General features: G+C 35.6%; 1 protein-coding gene across 10 annotated transcripts in view; it reads right to left on the reverse strand.

Moving 5' to 3' along the window:
- Positions 1-222: 222 nt before the first annotated feature.
- The window catches only part of Swt1 (SWT1 RNA endoribonuclease homolog), a 91,429-nt gene continuing 72,795 nt past the window's right edge, over positions 223-18,856 (reverse strand). For all 10 annotated transcript variants that reach the window (XM_046462673.2, XM_046462670.2, XM_046462672.2 and 7 more), the window contains 3 exons: positions 15,277-15,343; positions 12,825-12,889; positions 223-4,770 (listed from right to left, as the gene is read on the reverse strand). In XM_046462673.2, coding sequence (XP_046318629.1) covers positions 4,641-4,770; positions 12,825-12,889; positions 15,277-15,343 — 262 coding nt within the window. In that variant the 3' untranslated portion in view covers positions 223-4,640. The remainder of the gene's footprint in view (positions 4,771-12,824; positions 12,890-15,276; positions 15,344-18,856) is intronic.

Genomic DNA, 18,856 nt, shown 5'->3' on the forward strand with positions numbered 1-18,856 from the left:
CACTCTATAACAAAAGATACTTATTTAAATAGAAGACAATAACTATTTTTGTTTTTATTAAAAGAAAGCTAACTTGCCTACCAATATTTAATCTTTTATGATTGCCTTTTTATAACTTTTTATATTCTCAGCAGAGTGCTTTACCTGTTGAAGTAAAATATGGCAGATTCAAGTTAGTGAAGCAGAGTGGCAATCTTAAAGGATGCAGAGTGGAGTGATTCTTTTAAATGCTCAGAATGCAAACTTTTAAGCATTTGGCTCAGCTGCATTTTTTTTTTCTTCTGAGAATGCAGTACCAACGTTTTTTTGAATGGAGTTGCCGAACAGTAACATAGTGATGATTTTTGGTATTTGAAACACTGGTTTGAAGTATTTTGATTTGTTGAGGGTATAGTTTATTCAGCAAGAGATTTAACTATATAAAAGAACAGTGAAGTATTTGATCTTCTTCCATAATTCTGCTTTTATTTATCATTAACAAAAGAATACTAAACAGAAGCCCTTGATTGAAAAAGTTTAAACTGTGTTGGGTTTGTGAATGCAGCCTTTATCAGAACTACGTTTTTGCTCAGTTTTTCTTTTTTTTTTTTTTTTTTGCTCTTATGGATAAATCTGGGGGATGATTTGGTGTCTAATGTGTAGTGTTACACGCCTAACTGATGGTGCTAAACTTAGCACGTCCTAATGCTTGCTGCAGATGCAAACACATTAAAGGTACTTTGCAGGAAATCCTTGCACCATGGGATTAATACCCAGTTGTTTGTGTACTCATTCATTACTAAAAGTTTGGGGGAAAATTTTTCAGTGAGGAAGAGTTAAAGCATTTGGGGAAAATACCCACCTGGCATATTACATCTGAAAGAAATGGATAATGTAAGGTGTTTTTTCTTGTCACAGACAATGAAACACAGGAACCTAATGAGCCATGTAGGATGAGAGGACTATTCAGTAGCTAACTTGGGTTAGGAAAAAAAATTGAATATTTTCTTGAAATACGTTGGTACTCTGGTACTTTGCCACCTTTCTCTCATCTGTTTTTACAGAAAACCAAGAAAGGAAATCAGTTCACCTGGTTACTGTGTAGTTCCTGACTAACCATCTGTCTCTGGTTTGTTTCTGAACTAAAACTAGAAGTTTAAATTTGAATTTGCCTAATAGGATGACTGTTGTTTATGGATCTGTGTTTGTTCTATTCAGCACAAGGAAATAAAGTTTAAGTTGAGGATTCAGCACTAAAATCCTTGAAATCACTTTTCATTTCTTAAGTGACATGCTTTATGCAAATAATATATGGGAATGCTTTGTGTCGAAGTTTTCCTGCATTACCATTGATGACGAAACAGGGAGTTTGGTGGCTAAACGTTTTTTAAGAAGTTATTATGGCTAATCTTCCTGAACACAAGTTTTCATGTGGGGGAAAACAACTGAAAAACAATAGTCACATAATTTTTAAAAATTCGGGGTTTGTTTTGGTTTTACCAATATATGTTATAGAATGGTTTAAAAATATAATTCATAACACCACAACTTTGATTTCTTGTAATAGTATGTAAAAAACATACTAGATTTTCTAAAACAGTAGCATTTTATAAAACATTTGCATTTTTTTGTTGGTTTATTTAGGGTGCTGGGGATATAATCCAAGGGCACTTTATCACCGAGTAGCCCCTTTTAATTTGAGACTGAGTCTCAGTAAGTTGCTCTTCTTGGCCTTAGCCTCCCAAGTTGCTGGTGTTACAGGTATGTGCCACCTCCAGGTAAAATACTTGCCTTTAATTTACCAAGTAATTGGCTATCCTTAGGCATGAATTTATTTAAAATGTTTTAGAATTCCCTACAAATTGATTTAGGGATATGATATACTGCTAGAATCAAATTCTTAAGTGGTCAGGGAAAGAGTCAGTCCCAATAGAGCATTTCTGCATCTTCAGAGCTGGCTTCAGTCACTTAATTTGTTCCCCCAAATCTGAAGAATCCAAGTGCTACATAATGCCTAAGGCAATTTAACATGAGTGAAGAGAAGGAAAGACAAGAAAACAACAATCTATGAATCTTCAAGGGAAGGCCAACCCACAAATTCAGTCCTATAAACATTATATTCATCACTACCTTTGGTTATAAAGGAATAATTGATTTTTCAGTAATGAGTTATATTTCCCTTAAGATATAAATTCCTCCCAATCCATCACGGTAGGGGGCTGATCTAGGGAGTTGCCAGATATCAGTAATATGAACATTATAACCTAAACTCTGAAAATCGACCAATACACTATCCAAATAAATGTAGATTGGCCCTGAAAAGGCCTCTGTTCTTCCTGAAGATTGCATTCAAAGTAACAAGGGAAGAACTTTGGCTCTGTCTTACATCACTTGATTTTACATGGGGCACAAACACCCACATTGTGAAAATGAAATCTGTCTCTGAAATTCTAATGTGTACAGCCACAATTGCCTAAGAAGCATGCTGTGAACCCAAATGTTTTAGCATGCTTCTTATGGCTTTTGCCACAATTGCATGTCCTAACAAGAGGACCCAGTGGAATACAACAAATCTCAATTTTTAAAACACTTTTCCTTTGCCCTGAATATAGAGAGAGCTGGGGAACTCTCCAAACCGGAGCATGCAATCCTCCCAGGAGGGAAACAAGTTTTTTGGTAAAATTTTACTTTTTCTAAATAAGTTGAAAAGGCAGATAAAAGGGGATCTTGTACCCAAGCATGGAACATTGCTGGAATACCCACCCTCAAAGCTCCTCAGTAGGTCAAGGCCAAGGGTATTTGTATAGAAAGTCCCTCCTCTGGTATGAATTTTCTCATCAGTCTCTTTGGGTTCACAGCATGCTTCTTATGGCTTCTGCCCCAAATATACCAGCTATACATATTAAAGAATGGAGAGTTCAGAGCCTAAAGTTATACAGCATGGGGCTTGAGATTCATAAGCCAAGTGAGTTAACTCTAAAACAGTGGGGAGCCAGAGAAAGTACAGAGCAGGGGAAAAGGGAACTTGCAATCTCCTGTGTTGAACAAGGGTAAAACTAACAATAAAGCTTACGATTGGTAAAGAAGGAAGGGGGGAGAAAGAAAAACCAAACATTTCAACTAGAGAAAATTTAAAAAACAAATATAAAAGTAGAAAGAATGTATCTCAATAAAATAAAAAATTGTTAAGTTGAAATGAAGTGACATAAATTAATATGCCAAGTAAAACTCATTATCCACAGAGCAAAACAAAAACCCAATAACAAACAAAATAGGTGAGGGATGAAGATCTGGAAGGGTTGGAGGTTTGTTTGTTGTTTTTTTTTTTTTTTTGGGGGGGGGGGTGCTTTTTTTGGATCCTCAAGGAGAAAAAGGGAAGAGCAGAGATACTCTCCTGAAGCCTGCTGTGTCCCAGACACTCTCAGCCCCATCTGTGTACTTGGTGCAGTTTCCTAACTGCAGACAGCTTAGTGGGTCCAGCACCAACTCCCAGTAAGCATCTTGAGTTGGCTCTTTTGAGGGTCACTTTTATAATTACATATTTTACTCATTTAAGAAACACTATTTGGAAGCAAAATGAAAAGCAAAGCTTTCTAAAAATAAGTTATTTATTGCTCGTTTTTAAAAATAAATGAACATTTATAATAGAATTCCAAATTTGATTTAGTCTAATATACTAACAAAAGGACAATACACACCAGTAAACAAGGATTTCCAACTTGCTACATAACTAAGAAACAAGTCAATTAAACACTTGCTTTCAGACAGGGGCAAACATCAGTCACTGCCACTTAATTTGAAAAATCCATGTTGCTTTCCATACCTAAGCAACAATTCAATAGGGGTTGCCTTGCTCTTCCCCACTGGAAATGAACTGAAAAGCTATAAGCCAAGAGAAGGAAAGAAGAGCTGAATTGAAAGATAGGAACTAAAGTCAAAATTCTTTCATTACCAGAGGAAGGTGGGAGTGGTGTTATTTCCACCAGGTTTACTTGACTCAAAGTTTGATCATAAGAGCAGCCCAGGACAGATGGGCATGGTAACACACATCTGTAATCACAGCAACTTGGGAGACTGAGGCAGGAGGATCACAAATTCAAGGCCAGCCTTAATAACTTAGACCTTGTCTCAAAAAATAAAAAGGGGTGGGGATGTAACTTAGTGGTAGTACACCCCTGGTTTTGATCCCAGTACCATGAAAAACAAACAACAAAACCAACCCAGGACGAGATTTTATTTGTGGAATGTGGTAAGCATGGTCATGTCCTAATTTTTTCTTAGCATCTAGCAGTGTCTGATCATGTGCCCATACTCAGGGTTGGGAGAGACGCTAATGATGTGTCCTGGGCCTTCCTCAGATGCCACAATGGCTTCTGCCATAGTAAGACTGAAAAGATGGCTCTCTTTTCCTTAGAGATACTGGCTCAGTATCAGATAGAGGTATGGACATATTGTCAACTCTAGAAGAATCAACAATTTATCCCACATCTGATGCATTAAGCTTTTCAGAGCTTCAATGAGATTGTCAGTAGTATCACTTTTTTGTACCTATAAAACTTCAAAATTCTCAATAGAATTTGGCTCAAAAAAGAGACCAGGTTGAAAGTTACTCTGTTATTCATGATGACAAAAGCAATCCCTCTTCAGTTACAAATCAGCACTTAAGTCCTGTAATTGAGCATGTCCTCACACCATCCCCTGTTTTTGGCCTCCATATAGACAGATGCATTGCACTGCTGCATGGTACACTCCATCTCAAACAGCTGGCGACACCCAATCGTTAACTTTTCCCTAGGGGAAAAAGAAATGTTAAGTCACCACATGAAAGCTAGTCAGATAAATATTCTTTCTTATGAAAAATAAGAATCCTATACATTAATTGTGTACTACATGATTTTCTGAAATATGTATACATTGTGGAATGGCTCAGTCAAGGTAATTAACAAATGTTTTCCTTACATGTACTCATTTTTTATGGCAAAAACACTTAAAAACCTATTCTTAGCAATTTGCAAAATACATTGTTATTAACTTAAGTTACCATCTGGTACAACAGATCCCTTGAACTTACTACCCCTAGCTGAAATTCTGTGGTTTTTGACCAATATCTCCCCAACCCTCCACCACTCACTGCCCCCAGAAGAGTTACCATCATTCTGTCTACTTCTATGAGTTCAACTTTTTTAGACCCCACATGAGAGTGAGATCATGTGGTATTTGTCTCTCTGTGCTTTGCCTCTTTCACATAACCTAATCTCTGCTGGGTTCATCCATGTTGTCTCAAGTGACAGGATTTCCTTCTTTTTAAAGGCAAAATAGTATTCAGAGGTGTATATATACCACATTTTCTTTGTCCATTTATCAGCTTAAGAACACTTAAGGTTGATTCCACATTTAGCTATTACAATTAATGCTGTTATGAAGATGGGAGTGCATGGTAACTATTCATTCTGATTCCATTTTCTCTGGATATATTAAAAATTCTTAATACAATGTGATAATACTGGGATTTGAAATATATTCTTTGATATTTGAGAGATAATACCAACTATAGTTTCTTAGTAGACCACAGAACATGGGAGAATAAACACTTAGGTGCACTGAGTCTCAGCCAACACAAGACGACCTTGGCACAATTTCCAGAATTCAGGAATAAGGGTGAATCTCTGTCAACAAAGTTGGGTACTTGGAAACAATCCTTTGGATGATGGGCTAGGCTGAACAATCTAGCCGTGCTCTCTGAAGGACCTTTCCTAGCAGGAGATAGGCTTATGTTAAGATGCTACCAAGGGGTAAACAACACTGTGGAACAGGTGGCTTCATCTTGTCTTGCTAAAGAACCATGGACTGGAGGATGTACCTCCTGAAGGAACAGAAAATTGAGAAGCAATAAATTGATAGAGTTGCTACTCTTTAAAAAGGGACTGTGGCATAAGTTGCCTAGCAATTAATGACTGAGTATTTAGTAACTACCTAAGCCAAGATGGGGAAGCAGGAAGTAAACCTAACATAATCCCATGCCTAATCCCATTCAGAATATACATTGTGTAGAGACAACAAAGAATAAACACCATATTCTGAACAACCTCACTTCCTGAGGATGTGTGGTTTCTGAGTCATTAAGATATGACTTCTAGCTTTGAGTTACCCTAGTCCTACTTCCTATGTTTTAAATTCAAAATGAGTGTCATGTTGCTGCTAATTCTTAATAACTATTAAGAAAATTACTTTGTGAACACCCTTTTAAGAAGTTCAAGATAGGGCTGGGGATGTGGCTCAAGCAGTAGCGTGATCGCCTGGCATGTGTGCGGACCGAGTTCGATCCTCAGCACCACATACAAACAAAGATGTTGTATCCGCCGAAAACTAAAAAAAAAACAAATATTTAAAAAAAAAAAAAATCTCTCTCTCTCTAAAAAAAAAAAAAGTTCAAGATAGCAGAGATGAAAATGTTTTCTTATAAACTTAAATTTGAAACAAAAAGGGCAGGCCCTACTGACTTTGGTTACTTATTTCACATGTGAAAAGAAATATCCTTCAGTAACTAAACTTCTGAATCTTCCTCTTTCTCGCCCTCCTCCTTCTCTCCTTATCCAGGAAAGTACTGGTTGTTTTTCGTAGAGTGTTTCATATACACACTATTAGATTGTTATGACAGGAATTCTTCAGTTCCTTTTTATGCCCAAAGCTTACACGTTAGATGACAGAACATTAGAGGTGGGGGCACCGTATCCCTTTGCTTGCCATTCTGCAGCACCTTCAGTTAAATTTAGATGTCTCCCAATTGCAACTAAGTTCTTTATCTAGGGCCTGTAAAAACCATTATCCAAGTCTGCCTAGATTAAAAAAAAAACAAAAACAACTTTTTCTACCTTTTTCCTCTGATAGCAGAAATCCCTTATCATACACCTATTTATTTTTCCAAGCTAAACTCTTCCAACTCCTGATCCTTTCTGGAACTGCTCAAAATTGAAGGTTGCTTCTAATTCTGCAATTCTATGTTGTTTTACTCAAAACAACAGCCATTGTTTTCTCTAAATTTTCTTATATGAGTATCAAACATGCTTTGACTAAATATTAGACTGGTCAAAATAACTATAGTAATCTGGCCAATTAATTAAAAAATAATTCCATGTCTGACTTTAAATTTTCTTTCATCGGAACACAAGAACCAAGGTTTGGAGTTTCAGCTCCCTGCTTTCCTATGACATCTCAACAAATGGTGCTGGCACAACCGGATATTCACATATGCAAATATGGATGAATGCAGCGGTGAAGGTGGACCTTTTACCTCATACCACATACAGACAATTCCTGACGATTTCTCAACTTTATAATGATGCAAAAGCAATATGCTTCAGTAGAAAATGTACTTGGGATTTTGATATTTTCCTAGACTGGTGATAAGCTGAGATCTCTGGAGATGCTGGGAAATGGGAGTAAGCTACCTCTCAGTTAGCTATGGAGCTGCAAGGGTAAAGGATCAATTCTCTACAGGGTACCATGTTGCTATTCAACAAGTTAGATGTATTAAGTACATTCTGACTTAGGATATTTTAATGTGCATTTGATGCATTTTCAACTTAGGATATTTTCAATTTATGACAAGTTTATCAGGATGTAACCCCATTAAAATCAAAGACCATCAACATTATGCCATTCTTTTCTAATTATATCAGAAAGTGTATATTTTAGATTATTGTTCTCTAAGGCTGTTTTTCTGTCTAAATCTAGGACAAACCAAGTTCCTAACTTAACACAAAGGTTCTGAAACTTCAGTCTGCCCTGGAGGGGTTGTTAGAACCGTTTGTAGGGCTCTACTCCTAGTTTCTGATTCATAATGACTAGTGTGAATTTGCATTTCTCACAAGTTTCTAAGTGATGCACACTCTGGTCAGGTCCAGGTCCCACTTAGGGAGCTCTAACTCTAGGGTAATCCTGAAGATATTATCATGGTGCTGATTGCTGGAATCTGAATGCAGTAATTCCTGAAAGCACTTGCCAAGAGAAAACAAATAAGTTTCTGATGCATATGCTGCTTTAGGCAATATATTACTTGAATTTGCCAGTATGATATTGCGATTTATAGCAAGGAATGTATGCTTAGTGTTTCATTCCTGCCACACAGCTTCTAAAATCCTTGGATTCTCCAGTGATGTGTCCTTTGTGTACTAATGAGATGACTGAGGGTTGGGGGTTCCCAGACAACCTCAGGATAAAGCTCAGCCTCAGTTGGTTGTCACAGGAAGCAACCCATGTGATTAAAGAGTTGGAACTGACAGTCTTACCCACAACCTAGAGGGCAGAGGGACTAAAGATGGAATTGATCACCACTGGCTAATGATTTAACCAGCCATGCCTTCTTAAATTAAACCTCCATAAAATCCCAAAAGGTCTGGGTCAGAGAGCATCAGGGGTGATGAAAAAGAACACATGCATAGGCTAAGAGGGTGGGTGTACCCCAATCCCAGGAGCCCTTCCAGATTTCACATGATTGATCTCTTCATCTGGCTATTTACCTGTGTTTTTAAGAATATCCTTCATAATAAATAGGTGCATGTAAATAAAGTGTTTCCTGAGCTCTGTGAACCACTCTAGCAAATTAAGAGAACCCAAAAAGGATTAAATTACTGAATTATATCCAACTGGTATCCGCTGAGAATGAGTGGCAAGTTTGACAGCAGGAAATTTTGGTTTGCTATCTGTCTCATGCAATCAGGTACTTTGAGGCTGATGTCACAAACTAGTTTATATTTCAAATTTTTAAAAACTATCGTAAGAGACTTGCTCACAAACATTCCAGAAAACTGTCAAAACTTAAGGAGAAAAAAAATGTAAATTAATACTGTTCCTAGCTTATTTCTCATCTAAGTAGAAGATGTCACACCAGGGATTGGCTGGAATTCTATGTGATAACCCTGTTAATTTACTGCCCTGGATTTTCTGAACAAACTGGTCACCTGTGCAGGGCAGCAGTGCTCATACACTCCACTAGCAGGGATAAAACCTACTTGAAAGCATCCAAAAACTAGAGATAACAGAAAATACCAACTGAATTATAGATATAGCACCAGGTTTCTACCTGCACTATGGAATTTAACCTTGGATTTAAACTAATCTGAAACCTTAATACACTGTTTGTTTTTTTAGAACCCTTAGAGTAGTTTTTATATTCTTGAATTACTTAAAGAACTCCTGTTTAAGACAGGAAAATAGTTTTTTCCTTCTGTACCTATACTCACACACACACTTCTCTTAACACCAGATGTGAGAGGATGGGGGTTTCAAGCAGCTCTCCAGTGGATACCAAGGGGGTGTCTCATTCAATCCGATTCTGATCCTATCTACCTGGAATCCATGCCCACTAGTTGAAAGTTCAGTCCCTCAAAATTACTGCCTGTTACATGCCAAACACAAGTAATAGTTTGTTATTTATAAATCAAAGTTCCCACGACCCCCTTTTCTCCTCAGGTTTAATTTGCTAGGATAGTTCAAAGATCTGCTCAAAAAACAGCTCAATGAAACACTTAAGATTACATATTTATTATAAGTGGTTATCAAGGATACAAGTGAACAGCCAAATGAAGAGATGCATGCATACACACAGGCATACCACTTCTAGGCACCTCCATATGTCCAGCAACCAAGATTTCCCTGAACCTCAGGGTTCAGGAATTTTAAGGGCGGCCTCCTATTGTGGGCATAATCAGTTATTAACTCAGACTCCAACCCTCTCCAAAAGCCAATAGTTACTTCATTAGAACAAAAGATGCTCCTAACACCCAGGAGTTCTACGGATGGTCGGAGTTCTATGTCAGGAACTGAGATCAGAGACGAAGTACTAGAAAATAAGCATCTCCTAGCAAAAGAGCTCCATCTCAGCAACCACAGGCAGAGACACAAATTTCTTATTACTTCATACCTCCCTATTGCAATAATCTGCTGTGACACATCAACAATCTCCTCTTTTAGAACACTTTAAATAAATACATACATACATACATACATACCAGCCATTTCAGACAATTTAAGTAACTGTTTCCCTTAACATGCCCACAAAATACCATCTACATGCATGTTAAATCATCATCTGTTTTCACCTCTCAGTTATGGTGCAACCTTTCATCTACTGCACTTGGTCCTGTGTCTCACAAACCAGTGAAACCAAAAGACTCTGTCTCTTTTGGCAGCTTATTTGAAAATTATGAGCTATGGCACACAGCAGAATATACTATACAGTTATACAAATAATTGAAATTATACAAATAATTTCAAAAGAAACGAGAGTAACAAATCCAAATGCTATTAACCAAATGCATTCAAGATACTAAATGTATTTATCTTCAAAATCATTCTCTTGAGTATAAGAGGGAGCTTATTAATACTCAAATACAACTATTCCAAAAGCAAGCTGAAGTCAAAATAATTTTGACTTCTGATTGGAACCATCCTTAAAAGACTCTGGTTTCCATGTTATATAAAATGAGCTTTTTGTATCTTCAAAAATGTGGCTAAGATCAGAAGACATTATATTTTGGACATAAATTTCACATAAGCCTTTAATTTAAAGATAGATTATCCAGAAAGATGTACAAATAAGATTCCAATTGATTCACTAATATTCTGAAGTTAAGAGTAAGAAATCATTTTCCCAACTCTAACAGACCTATAGATGCCCAGTGGCTTCAGATTTTCTTGGAACTTACTTAAAACAAGTGATTTAACATTCATAGCTGCTTTGAAACATCTATGCATGATTATTAATCCTAGTGTCTTGATATCATCAAACAAATTTATTGATCTAAAGTTTTAACAGTAGAAGCATTCTGATAATTCATTTTGTCTCTAGGCTTGCTCATAAAACTTTTAGCCACACTGGTACATGGTGAATGAACTCTGCTTTAGTGATATAATGACATATTGCACAGAAATGACATACATTAAGTACAATTTAAACAAAGCACAAATTTCCAATTTGCTTATACACAAGTTTGGTAGTGAGTAGCATAAATGAACAGAGGAACTTGCACCCAGCTAAACAAGCTACTTAGGAATTAAAAACATAATTTTTAATTATGTAGGGCTGGGATTGTGGCTCAGTTGTAGAGCGCTTGCCTAGCATGTGTGAGGCACTGGGTTCAATCCTCAGCACTACATACAAAAATAAATAAAGATTCAAAAAAACATTATTATTAAAAAACAAACAAAAAACCACATTCATACACATCAAACTCACAACAACTACCTAAGTTCTCCAAGTGTGTTATGAGTTATATCCACCACTCTGGTATTAAAACTTCAATCCAATTTCAGACAAGCCTCAAACTGTAGCCGTTCTTCATGACCACTTCTACAAGCAAACTTCAGGTCTTTTTTCAAGGTAAAACACCAGATTTGTTATAGCATTCATGTATTCCTTAGCCATTTAACATATATAAAACTATCATACCATTTTTATTGATTTCTATACTTTTTTTTTTTTAACATGTCTCTGAAGACTTTAGGTGTGGGTCTCTAACTCCATTTTCTGCATAGGCCCTGTGGTTTTTATTGCATGATTTTGCACAAGGCAGTGGTTAATATTTAGGAAGGCATATGACCTGTCAAAACAGAACTGACTATAAACCAACTACTGCTCCATGCATCCATATGGATCTCAATGTTAAGTTAAAATAGAATATGGTATACAGGGGATAGAAGGACAACACTGAAGGATTTTTGCCCTTTATGAATTTCTTTACCTGGACTAGAATTAAACAGCTGTCCAGTTCATTCAGGCACTTGTAACAAAATACTTTAGACTGATTAGTTGATAAACACAAATTTATTTCTAACAGTTCTGGAGCTGGGACATTCAAGATCAAGATATTAGTAGATTCAGTGTCTAGTGAGACTCTCTTTCTCATAGATAGCCTTTTCTACATGTTCTCTCATGGTAGAAGGGCTGGCTACTTCTTTGAGGAATTTTCATGAGGGTCTAATCCCATTCCCAAAGGCCCCATCTTCTAATACAGCTATTACATTGGGAATTAGTTTTCAAAATATGAATCTGGGGGCTGGGGCTGGGGCTCAGTGGCACAGCGCTCGCCTAGCACATGTGAGGCACTGGGTTCAATCCCCTGCGCCACATAAAAATAAATTAAGCAAAGGGTTTTCTTTATACTAACTGCTCTTTAAAATATATCTGGGGACCTCAGCGAATCTAAGACTCTTTCAGAGGGTCTACAATGTCAAAAAATAAACAGCTACCTTCATAAAAAGACTAAGATGTTATCTGCCTTTTAGGCCTATTTCCTCCAAAATGTAGAATAGTTTTCCAGCAATACATGACATGATTATCACAACCAACAGAATGCAAAAGCAGTTATGAGATTCCAGCTGTCTTCTATTAAGCCAGACATTAAGAGATTTGTAAACTGCACAACAATGCCTCCTTTGTCAGTAATATTTTTGTTTGTGGAGACATTACTTAATATGTAGTAATCAGTTATTTTTAAACAAATTAGTAAACATTTTAAAATTCTCAGTTCTAAGGTCTAATACAGTAAATATAGATACATATGGCCCACATAAAAATTCTTTGAGCCTTTCAATAATTTTTAACAATATAAAGGAGACTTGAGGACAAAAAGTGTGAGAACTACTTTAAATTTTATAGCTGATACACACACACGCACACACACACACACACAAGGCCTTTTTGTATGTATAAAATACTTCGAATTAATGTTTAAAAATTCATAGTGTGGTGCAAAAACTTAGAACAATTGGCCACCTCCACCAAGTAGCACCAAATATGGTAAAAGCTTGTTATGATGATATATCTACAAGCAGATAGGGCTTACCGATACTCAGTCTGTGAAACACAATCATAAAGTTCCTGGGCAGTAAATGTGACACTTTTATTTACCTGAAAAAAAAAATATATAGTCATTAAGAAGATATACTAAGGGGCTGGGGTTGTGGCTCAGTGGTAGAGCACATGCCTAGCACATTTGAGCCACTGGGTTAGATCCCAGCACCACATTAAAAAAAAGAAGAAGAAGAAAGAAGAAGAAGAAGGGGAAGGGGAAGGGGAAGGGGGAGGGGGAAGGAGATAAGAAGAAGAAACACCAAATCAAATGACAGTGCAATTAGTGATGACAGTGCAATTTGAATGGCCCACGTTTTGCAGGTGCAGAATCTCAAGTTTCTAGTTATTGCTTTAAAAAGGACTGGCCAGTAATAATAAGCTCATTGACTATAATGTCAATAATGAACTATGTGTGAAAATATTGGTCCTATTATTAAAACTTATAAAACCAGTATACAGGTGTGAACGTAGTGAGAATTTCAACAGAGCACCTAATCATTTGTAGTTCAAATGGACAGAAAAAAACAATTAAATTGTAAACTGTGTGGAAAGTTATATTTGATTTAGGAAAAAGTTTGGTAGATGTTATCTAAAAAACCTGTATTTTTCAGACTATTTAAGTCTACATATTTAAACTAGTATGTTTAAATTAATAAATAGTATAATTCAGAGACATGATTCACAAAATCATAAAAGTGAAGGAATCTTGTTTCCCGAAGCTTACTACTAATGTAGGCTATATTCTATTTATGTACAAGGAAGAACCTGGAATTTGTAGAAAGGGAAATTTTTTTTTAATTGGATAACAAATAGCATAGTAGTACCTAAATTTTCAGAAACTAGGAACGAGTGGAGGGAAACGCAATAATACTATCTTCTATTTGATTCACTTTTTAAAATATTTGAAGCTACTAACTGGTATGAAGTTTTGGTGGATAAAATGTTTCTATTCTGGATTAATTAATACCACTTTAAAGATTCATATCATTAAAAAGTCTAGAGTTCAAGGTATTATTGCTTATTTGCAAAATTCCAAGATCTCCTTCAATGTTTTCATAAGAAATTCACCATATTTGTGAAGAAAATGTTTCATTTACCTGTATGTTGAAGTACTGTCTTTTTTTTTTTTTTTTCTTTTTTCAGTACTGAGGATTGAACCACCCCCTTCAGGGGTGATCTACCATTGAGCTACATTCCCATCCTGATCTGTCTGTCTATCCTATCTATGCTGTACTGGGGACCAAATCCATGCCCAGTTGTTGTTGTTGTTGTTTTCGTTATTTACAAAAAGTTAAATGAAGAGCTAACCAGTAATGAAAGTGAATGAATATATTTTAAAGGAGTTGGACTCCTTAAGAAATGTGAAACCTACATGTGTCACAAAAACTCCTTCACTTAGGGTATTTTAAGAATTACACACACACACACACACACACACACACACACGAGCAAAACTGAGAAAAGGAATATATAGAGAAGAGGGGCAAAGAGCTTTAGGCAAACAAAAACTGAAAATCAACAGAATCCTTTCTTGGATCGGCAATGATGAGGAAAGCATGCAGGTTAGTTTACAAAACACACTGCACCCTCTTTACGGCTCTAACTTGGGGTCTGTGCTGTTTCAATAGAGGAAACGAAATTAGAGAACTTTTCTTTCCTGTAATCAGCAGTTCTCAAACAGAGGTGGGTTCTTCCTCTCTGAGGGTCATTTTGGGTATGTGAGTCAGGTGGGGTGGTAATATTTTTGATTGTCACAATGACCAGGAGAGCTACAGGCATTTAGTGCCTGAGGAGTAGGGATGTTAAACATCCTGCAAGGTTCTACACAATGAAGAAATGACCTGTCCAAAATGCCAACACATCCCTGATGAGAAACAATTCTGTGCTGAAGCAACTGTGTTATTTTAGGACACTATTGTATTTTTACTTAGAGAACAAAATTAAAAACTGAGTATGTTACAGGCAGGGAGTGGGGAGGAATGTGAAGATGTAGGTCAAAGGAGACAGAGTAGAAGATATGGAGAGTGTTCTAAGACAGCCAATGTACAACCTGAAGACTACAGTTAATAACAGTGCTATGTTTAGGATTTTTTTTCTGAAAGAATAGATTTTTGTTGCTCTTGCCACACCAAAAAAAGAGTACTATGTAAGATGGTGGATGTTAATTTACTTGATTATAGTATCTATTTCACTATGTATATAGTGTATATAAAACATCATTTTATACATGTATATAAAAACATCATTTTATACAATTTAAATACATACACTTTTTTAAAAGGGGAAAATAAAATATGTTGCTGGCAAACTTCTACAACATTCAATAATTTAAAATGAATGTCTAATTAAATAGCAAACATTGTGTTTTAGAACATCTATATTTAATTATATTAATACTTGCTAATAATAGAAATGTGATAAACATTTAAAAATATTTCTCATACCTCATACTTGATTAGGAAGTTATAGAGAGTTTCGACATCTTGATAATTACTGTTGGGGGCCAAAATTCTAAAAAAATCAAAATAAAAGAACAGGAGGGGAAATGAATGATTTAAGAATAAAGCAATACCTTGAACTATTTCCCCAAAACACACCTATACAAGGAAAGATAACTTACTATTTAATGTTTATTCAGAGAATCACAATTTTTTGTTTTATAATCAATTAAAAATGTATAAAAACACAAATTTAATCCAACAAAGATTAATTTACTAATATATTTTGCCTTGTTTAAAGTAATACTTCTGCTGGGCACAGTGATGCATGCCTGTAATCCCAGCAGCTGGGAGGTTGAGGCAGGAAGATCATGAGTTCAAAGCCACCCTCAGCAAAAGTGAGGCACTGAGCAACTCAGATCCTGTCTCCAAATAAAATACACAAAGGAGCTGGGGCTGTGGCTCAGTGGTTGAGTGCCTGAGAGTTCAATCCCTGGTACCAAAAAACATTAAAAAAAAATAACACTTCTAAGCAATTGATTCACAACCATACATATTCACATATGCAAAATTATAGTTCACATTTTGGATTACAATTATACAATTTCTCAGAAAGGAAATGGAAATGTGAAGTGCATAATCACTCCATATCTTTTAAGCTGAGAACAAAATGTCCTTGCCAATGCTTGATACTGTCAGACTCGAGAGCCAACTGTTCTCAATAATCTTAATTATATCTTTAGACTATTTAGTTTTTTTATTTCTATGAAAAACTTTTATAAATAATTTTTTTAGGACATAGTTAAAATTTTTAAGATGCTTTGCTTCCTTGGAAGAGGCATATGCAGAGTATCCTTAGGAATATACAAAAAATCTGAATGAGAATACCAGTTTCATGGAAAAAGTTTTTCTCACAACTAATAATTTTAAAATACAAATGATCTTCTAAACAAGAAACCAACCAATACCACCCCCCCAAAAAAAAGAAAGATCAAGGATAATACATGGGAGGGGGTAGTCCATAAATAATTTGCTTTTAAAAATAAGCATAGTATATCATCATTATCGCAGTCACCCTACTGTTAGGCACACCAGAACTTGTTACTCCTAACTACAACTCAGTGCCTGTTGATCTATCTTCCTGGAACATTCTTCCTCTCCACTCTACTCTCTACCTTCTAGTAACCATCATTCTATTTCCAATATCTATGAGATCAACTGTGCATTTCAAAATGCTAGAATAAAGGATTTTGAATGTTTTCACCAAAAAGAGATGATGTTTTGAGGACATGGATATAGTTAACTCTATTTAAACATTAAACAATGTAAACATATATTGAACACATTATACCCCCTAAATATGTACAATTTTTATGTTCTATATATCAGTTTAGAATTTTAAAAATGAAAACAAAGCTATCTAGATAAATTAACCAAACTCTTAGAAAGGAAGTAGAAAATACACTATGTTGTAACTCTGCAGCCCAGAAAAAATAAAATATCAGCAACGTAAAATAATTATACCTATTTCTTTCATGGCTTTGGAAATAACTAAACTTGTTCTTAACCGAGGTTAAGACAACTTAGAATGAAGATATTTTATAAAGAAATTTATAAGCTCTAAGCCAATATCACAAAAGAACATATTTTACTAAAAAATAGAATTAACATTCCTCTGCTCTGAAATACTTTGTAGGAAAACTGGTTCTAAGTAAAGCAGTCATTTGTCTATAGCAACAAGTTACACTCAAAGTAACTTGTATTCCAATGAGCAAAAAATTGAAATATTTTTAACTTCCACCTTGGTTTTAGCAGTTTTATTGAGCTATAATTTATATGCCATAAAATGCACTCATTTTACCAACTTAATAATTTTTAAAAATTTTTTTGTAGTTGTGGATGGACAGAATGACTTTATTTTACTTGTTTATTTTTATGTGGTGCTAAGGATTGAATCCAGTGTCTCACATGTGAGACAAGTGTTCTGCCACTGAGCTACAGCCCCAGCTCCAACTTAATGATTTTTTAAATAAAATTTACAGATCTGTACAATGATCACCCAATTTAATTTAAAACATTTCCTTCACACAGAAAAAGACCCCTCTTGCCTACTGGCTTGCAGTCTTTCTCTGTTCTCACTTCCAACCCCAACTCCAGGAAACCACTAATCCATTCTCTGTCTCTACAGAGTTGCCTTTTCAGACTGCACCAATTTCTTCATTTCTAAGTTCCTTCTCTCTTACCCTCACAAAAGCATACTTGTTACCAGAAATAATAGCATACTATATTAGAGTCCAGAGAATGAGGCAAACTCCAGTGGATAATGCCCAACTTTCACAATGTATTTGATGAGTAAGAAAGAAACTAAAATGCATACTAAAGACATCCATATCAGAACAAGTGATCCTTTATTCTCTCACCCAACAAATATTTGAGACTTCCTAGGAGCCATGCACTGCTCTAGGTCCTTGGATATAATAGTTAACAAAGATTCAGAGTAGACCACAGCATTACTGTTCTAAAGAGCATAAGAAAGAAAACAATCCTCACCAAGTACAGGGACATAATGAAGCAAGAAAAATGATCTGGCAGTCCCTCCCCACTTTCTAATTGCTAGTTGTAAACAAAATAAGAAACACAGGAATTTTAAGCTTCAAAGGAAGAAGTCACTTGTTCCAAATGTAAATACTTGATTATTTCACAAAATATCACAGAACTGTATTCTATGAAGATGTTACTTTTGTAATCAGAATAAAACTATACATGTTATTTTTTTAAAAAACTAAGATACACAAACTAGAATTTGTTATAAAATTTGTTATTCTAAAAGAACAGTTTGAGGTAGTCTGAGCCCAAAGTTGAACAGACAGCTTTTATTAAAATGCACTTACTTCGAGACTGAAGTTGGATTTGTCCTAGTATAAAAAATTACAAACTTTTACTCTGTAGTACAACTTGTTGAAGATACATAAAAAATAAAATGGCAAAAATGGCTTATGGAATTCGATGCTTTAGTAATTCCCCACACAAAAATTCTTGAGAGGTCAGCCTCCTTTAAAGTCTTCTCAGTTTCCCCCTCATACCAGTAGGAAGACAAAAGACTCTCAGAATGAAAGCCCTGAAATTACTTGTCAACGTCAACTTTTAAAAGGGAGAACGATGGTACAGAATAGAGGACACAGAAACCAATCCACAAAACTACAACTATCTTATATTTGATAAAGGGGCTAAAAGCATGCAATGGAGGAAGGATAGCATCTTCAACAAATGGTGCTGGGAAAACTGGAAATCCATATGCAACAAAATGAAACTGAATCCCTTTCTCTCGCCATGCACAAAAGTTAATTCAAAATGGATCAAGGAGCTTGATATCAAATCAGAGACACGCCGTCTGATAGAAGAAAAAGTTGGCTACGATCTACATACTGTGGGGTCGGGCTCCAAATTCCTCAATAGGACACCCATAGCACAAAAGTTAATAACTAGAATCAACAAATGGGACTTACTCAAACTAAAAAGCTTTTTCTCAGCAAAAGAAACAATAAGAGAGGTAAATAGAGAGCCTACATCCTGGGAACAAATCTTT

The sequence above is a fragment of the Marmota monax genome, unplaced genomic scaffold (genome assembly GCF_021218885.2).
Source record: "Marmota monax isolate L192 unplaced genomic scaffold, Marmota_monax_Labrador192_F-V1.1 WCK01_AAM20220418_F8-fsc00250, whole genome shotgun sequence".
Taxonomy (NCBI): domain Eukaryota; kingdom Metazoa; phylum Chordata; class Mammalia; order Rodentia; family Sciuridae; genus Marmota; species Marmota monax.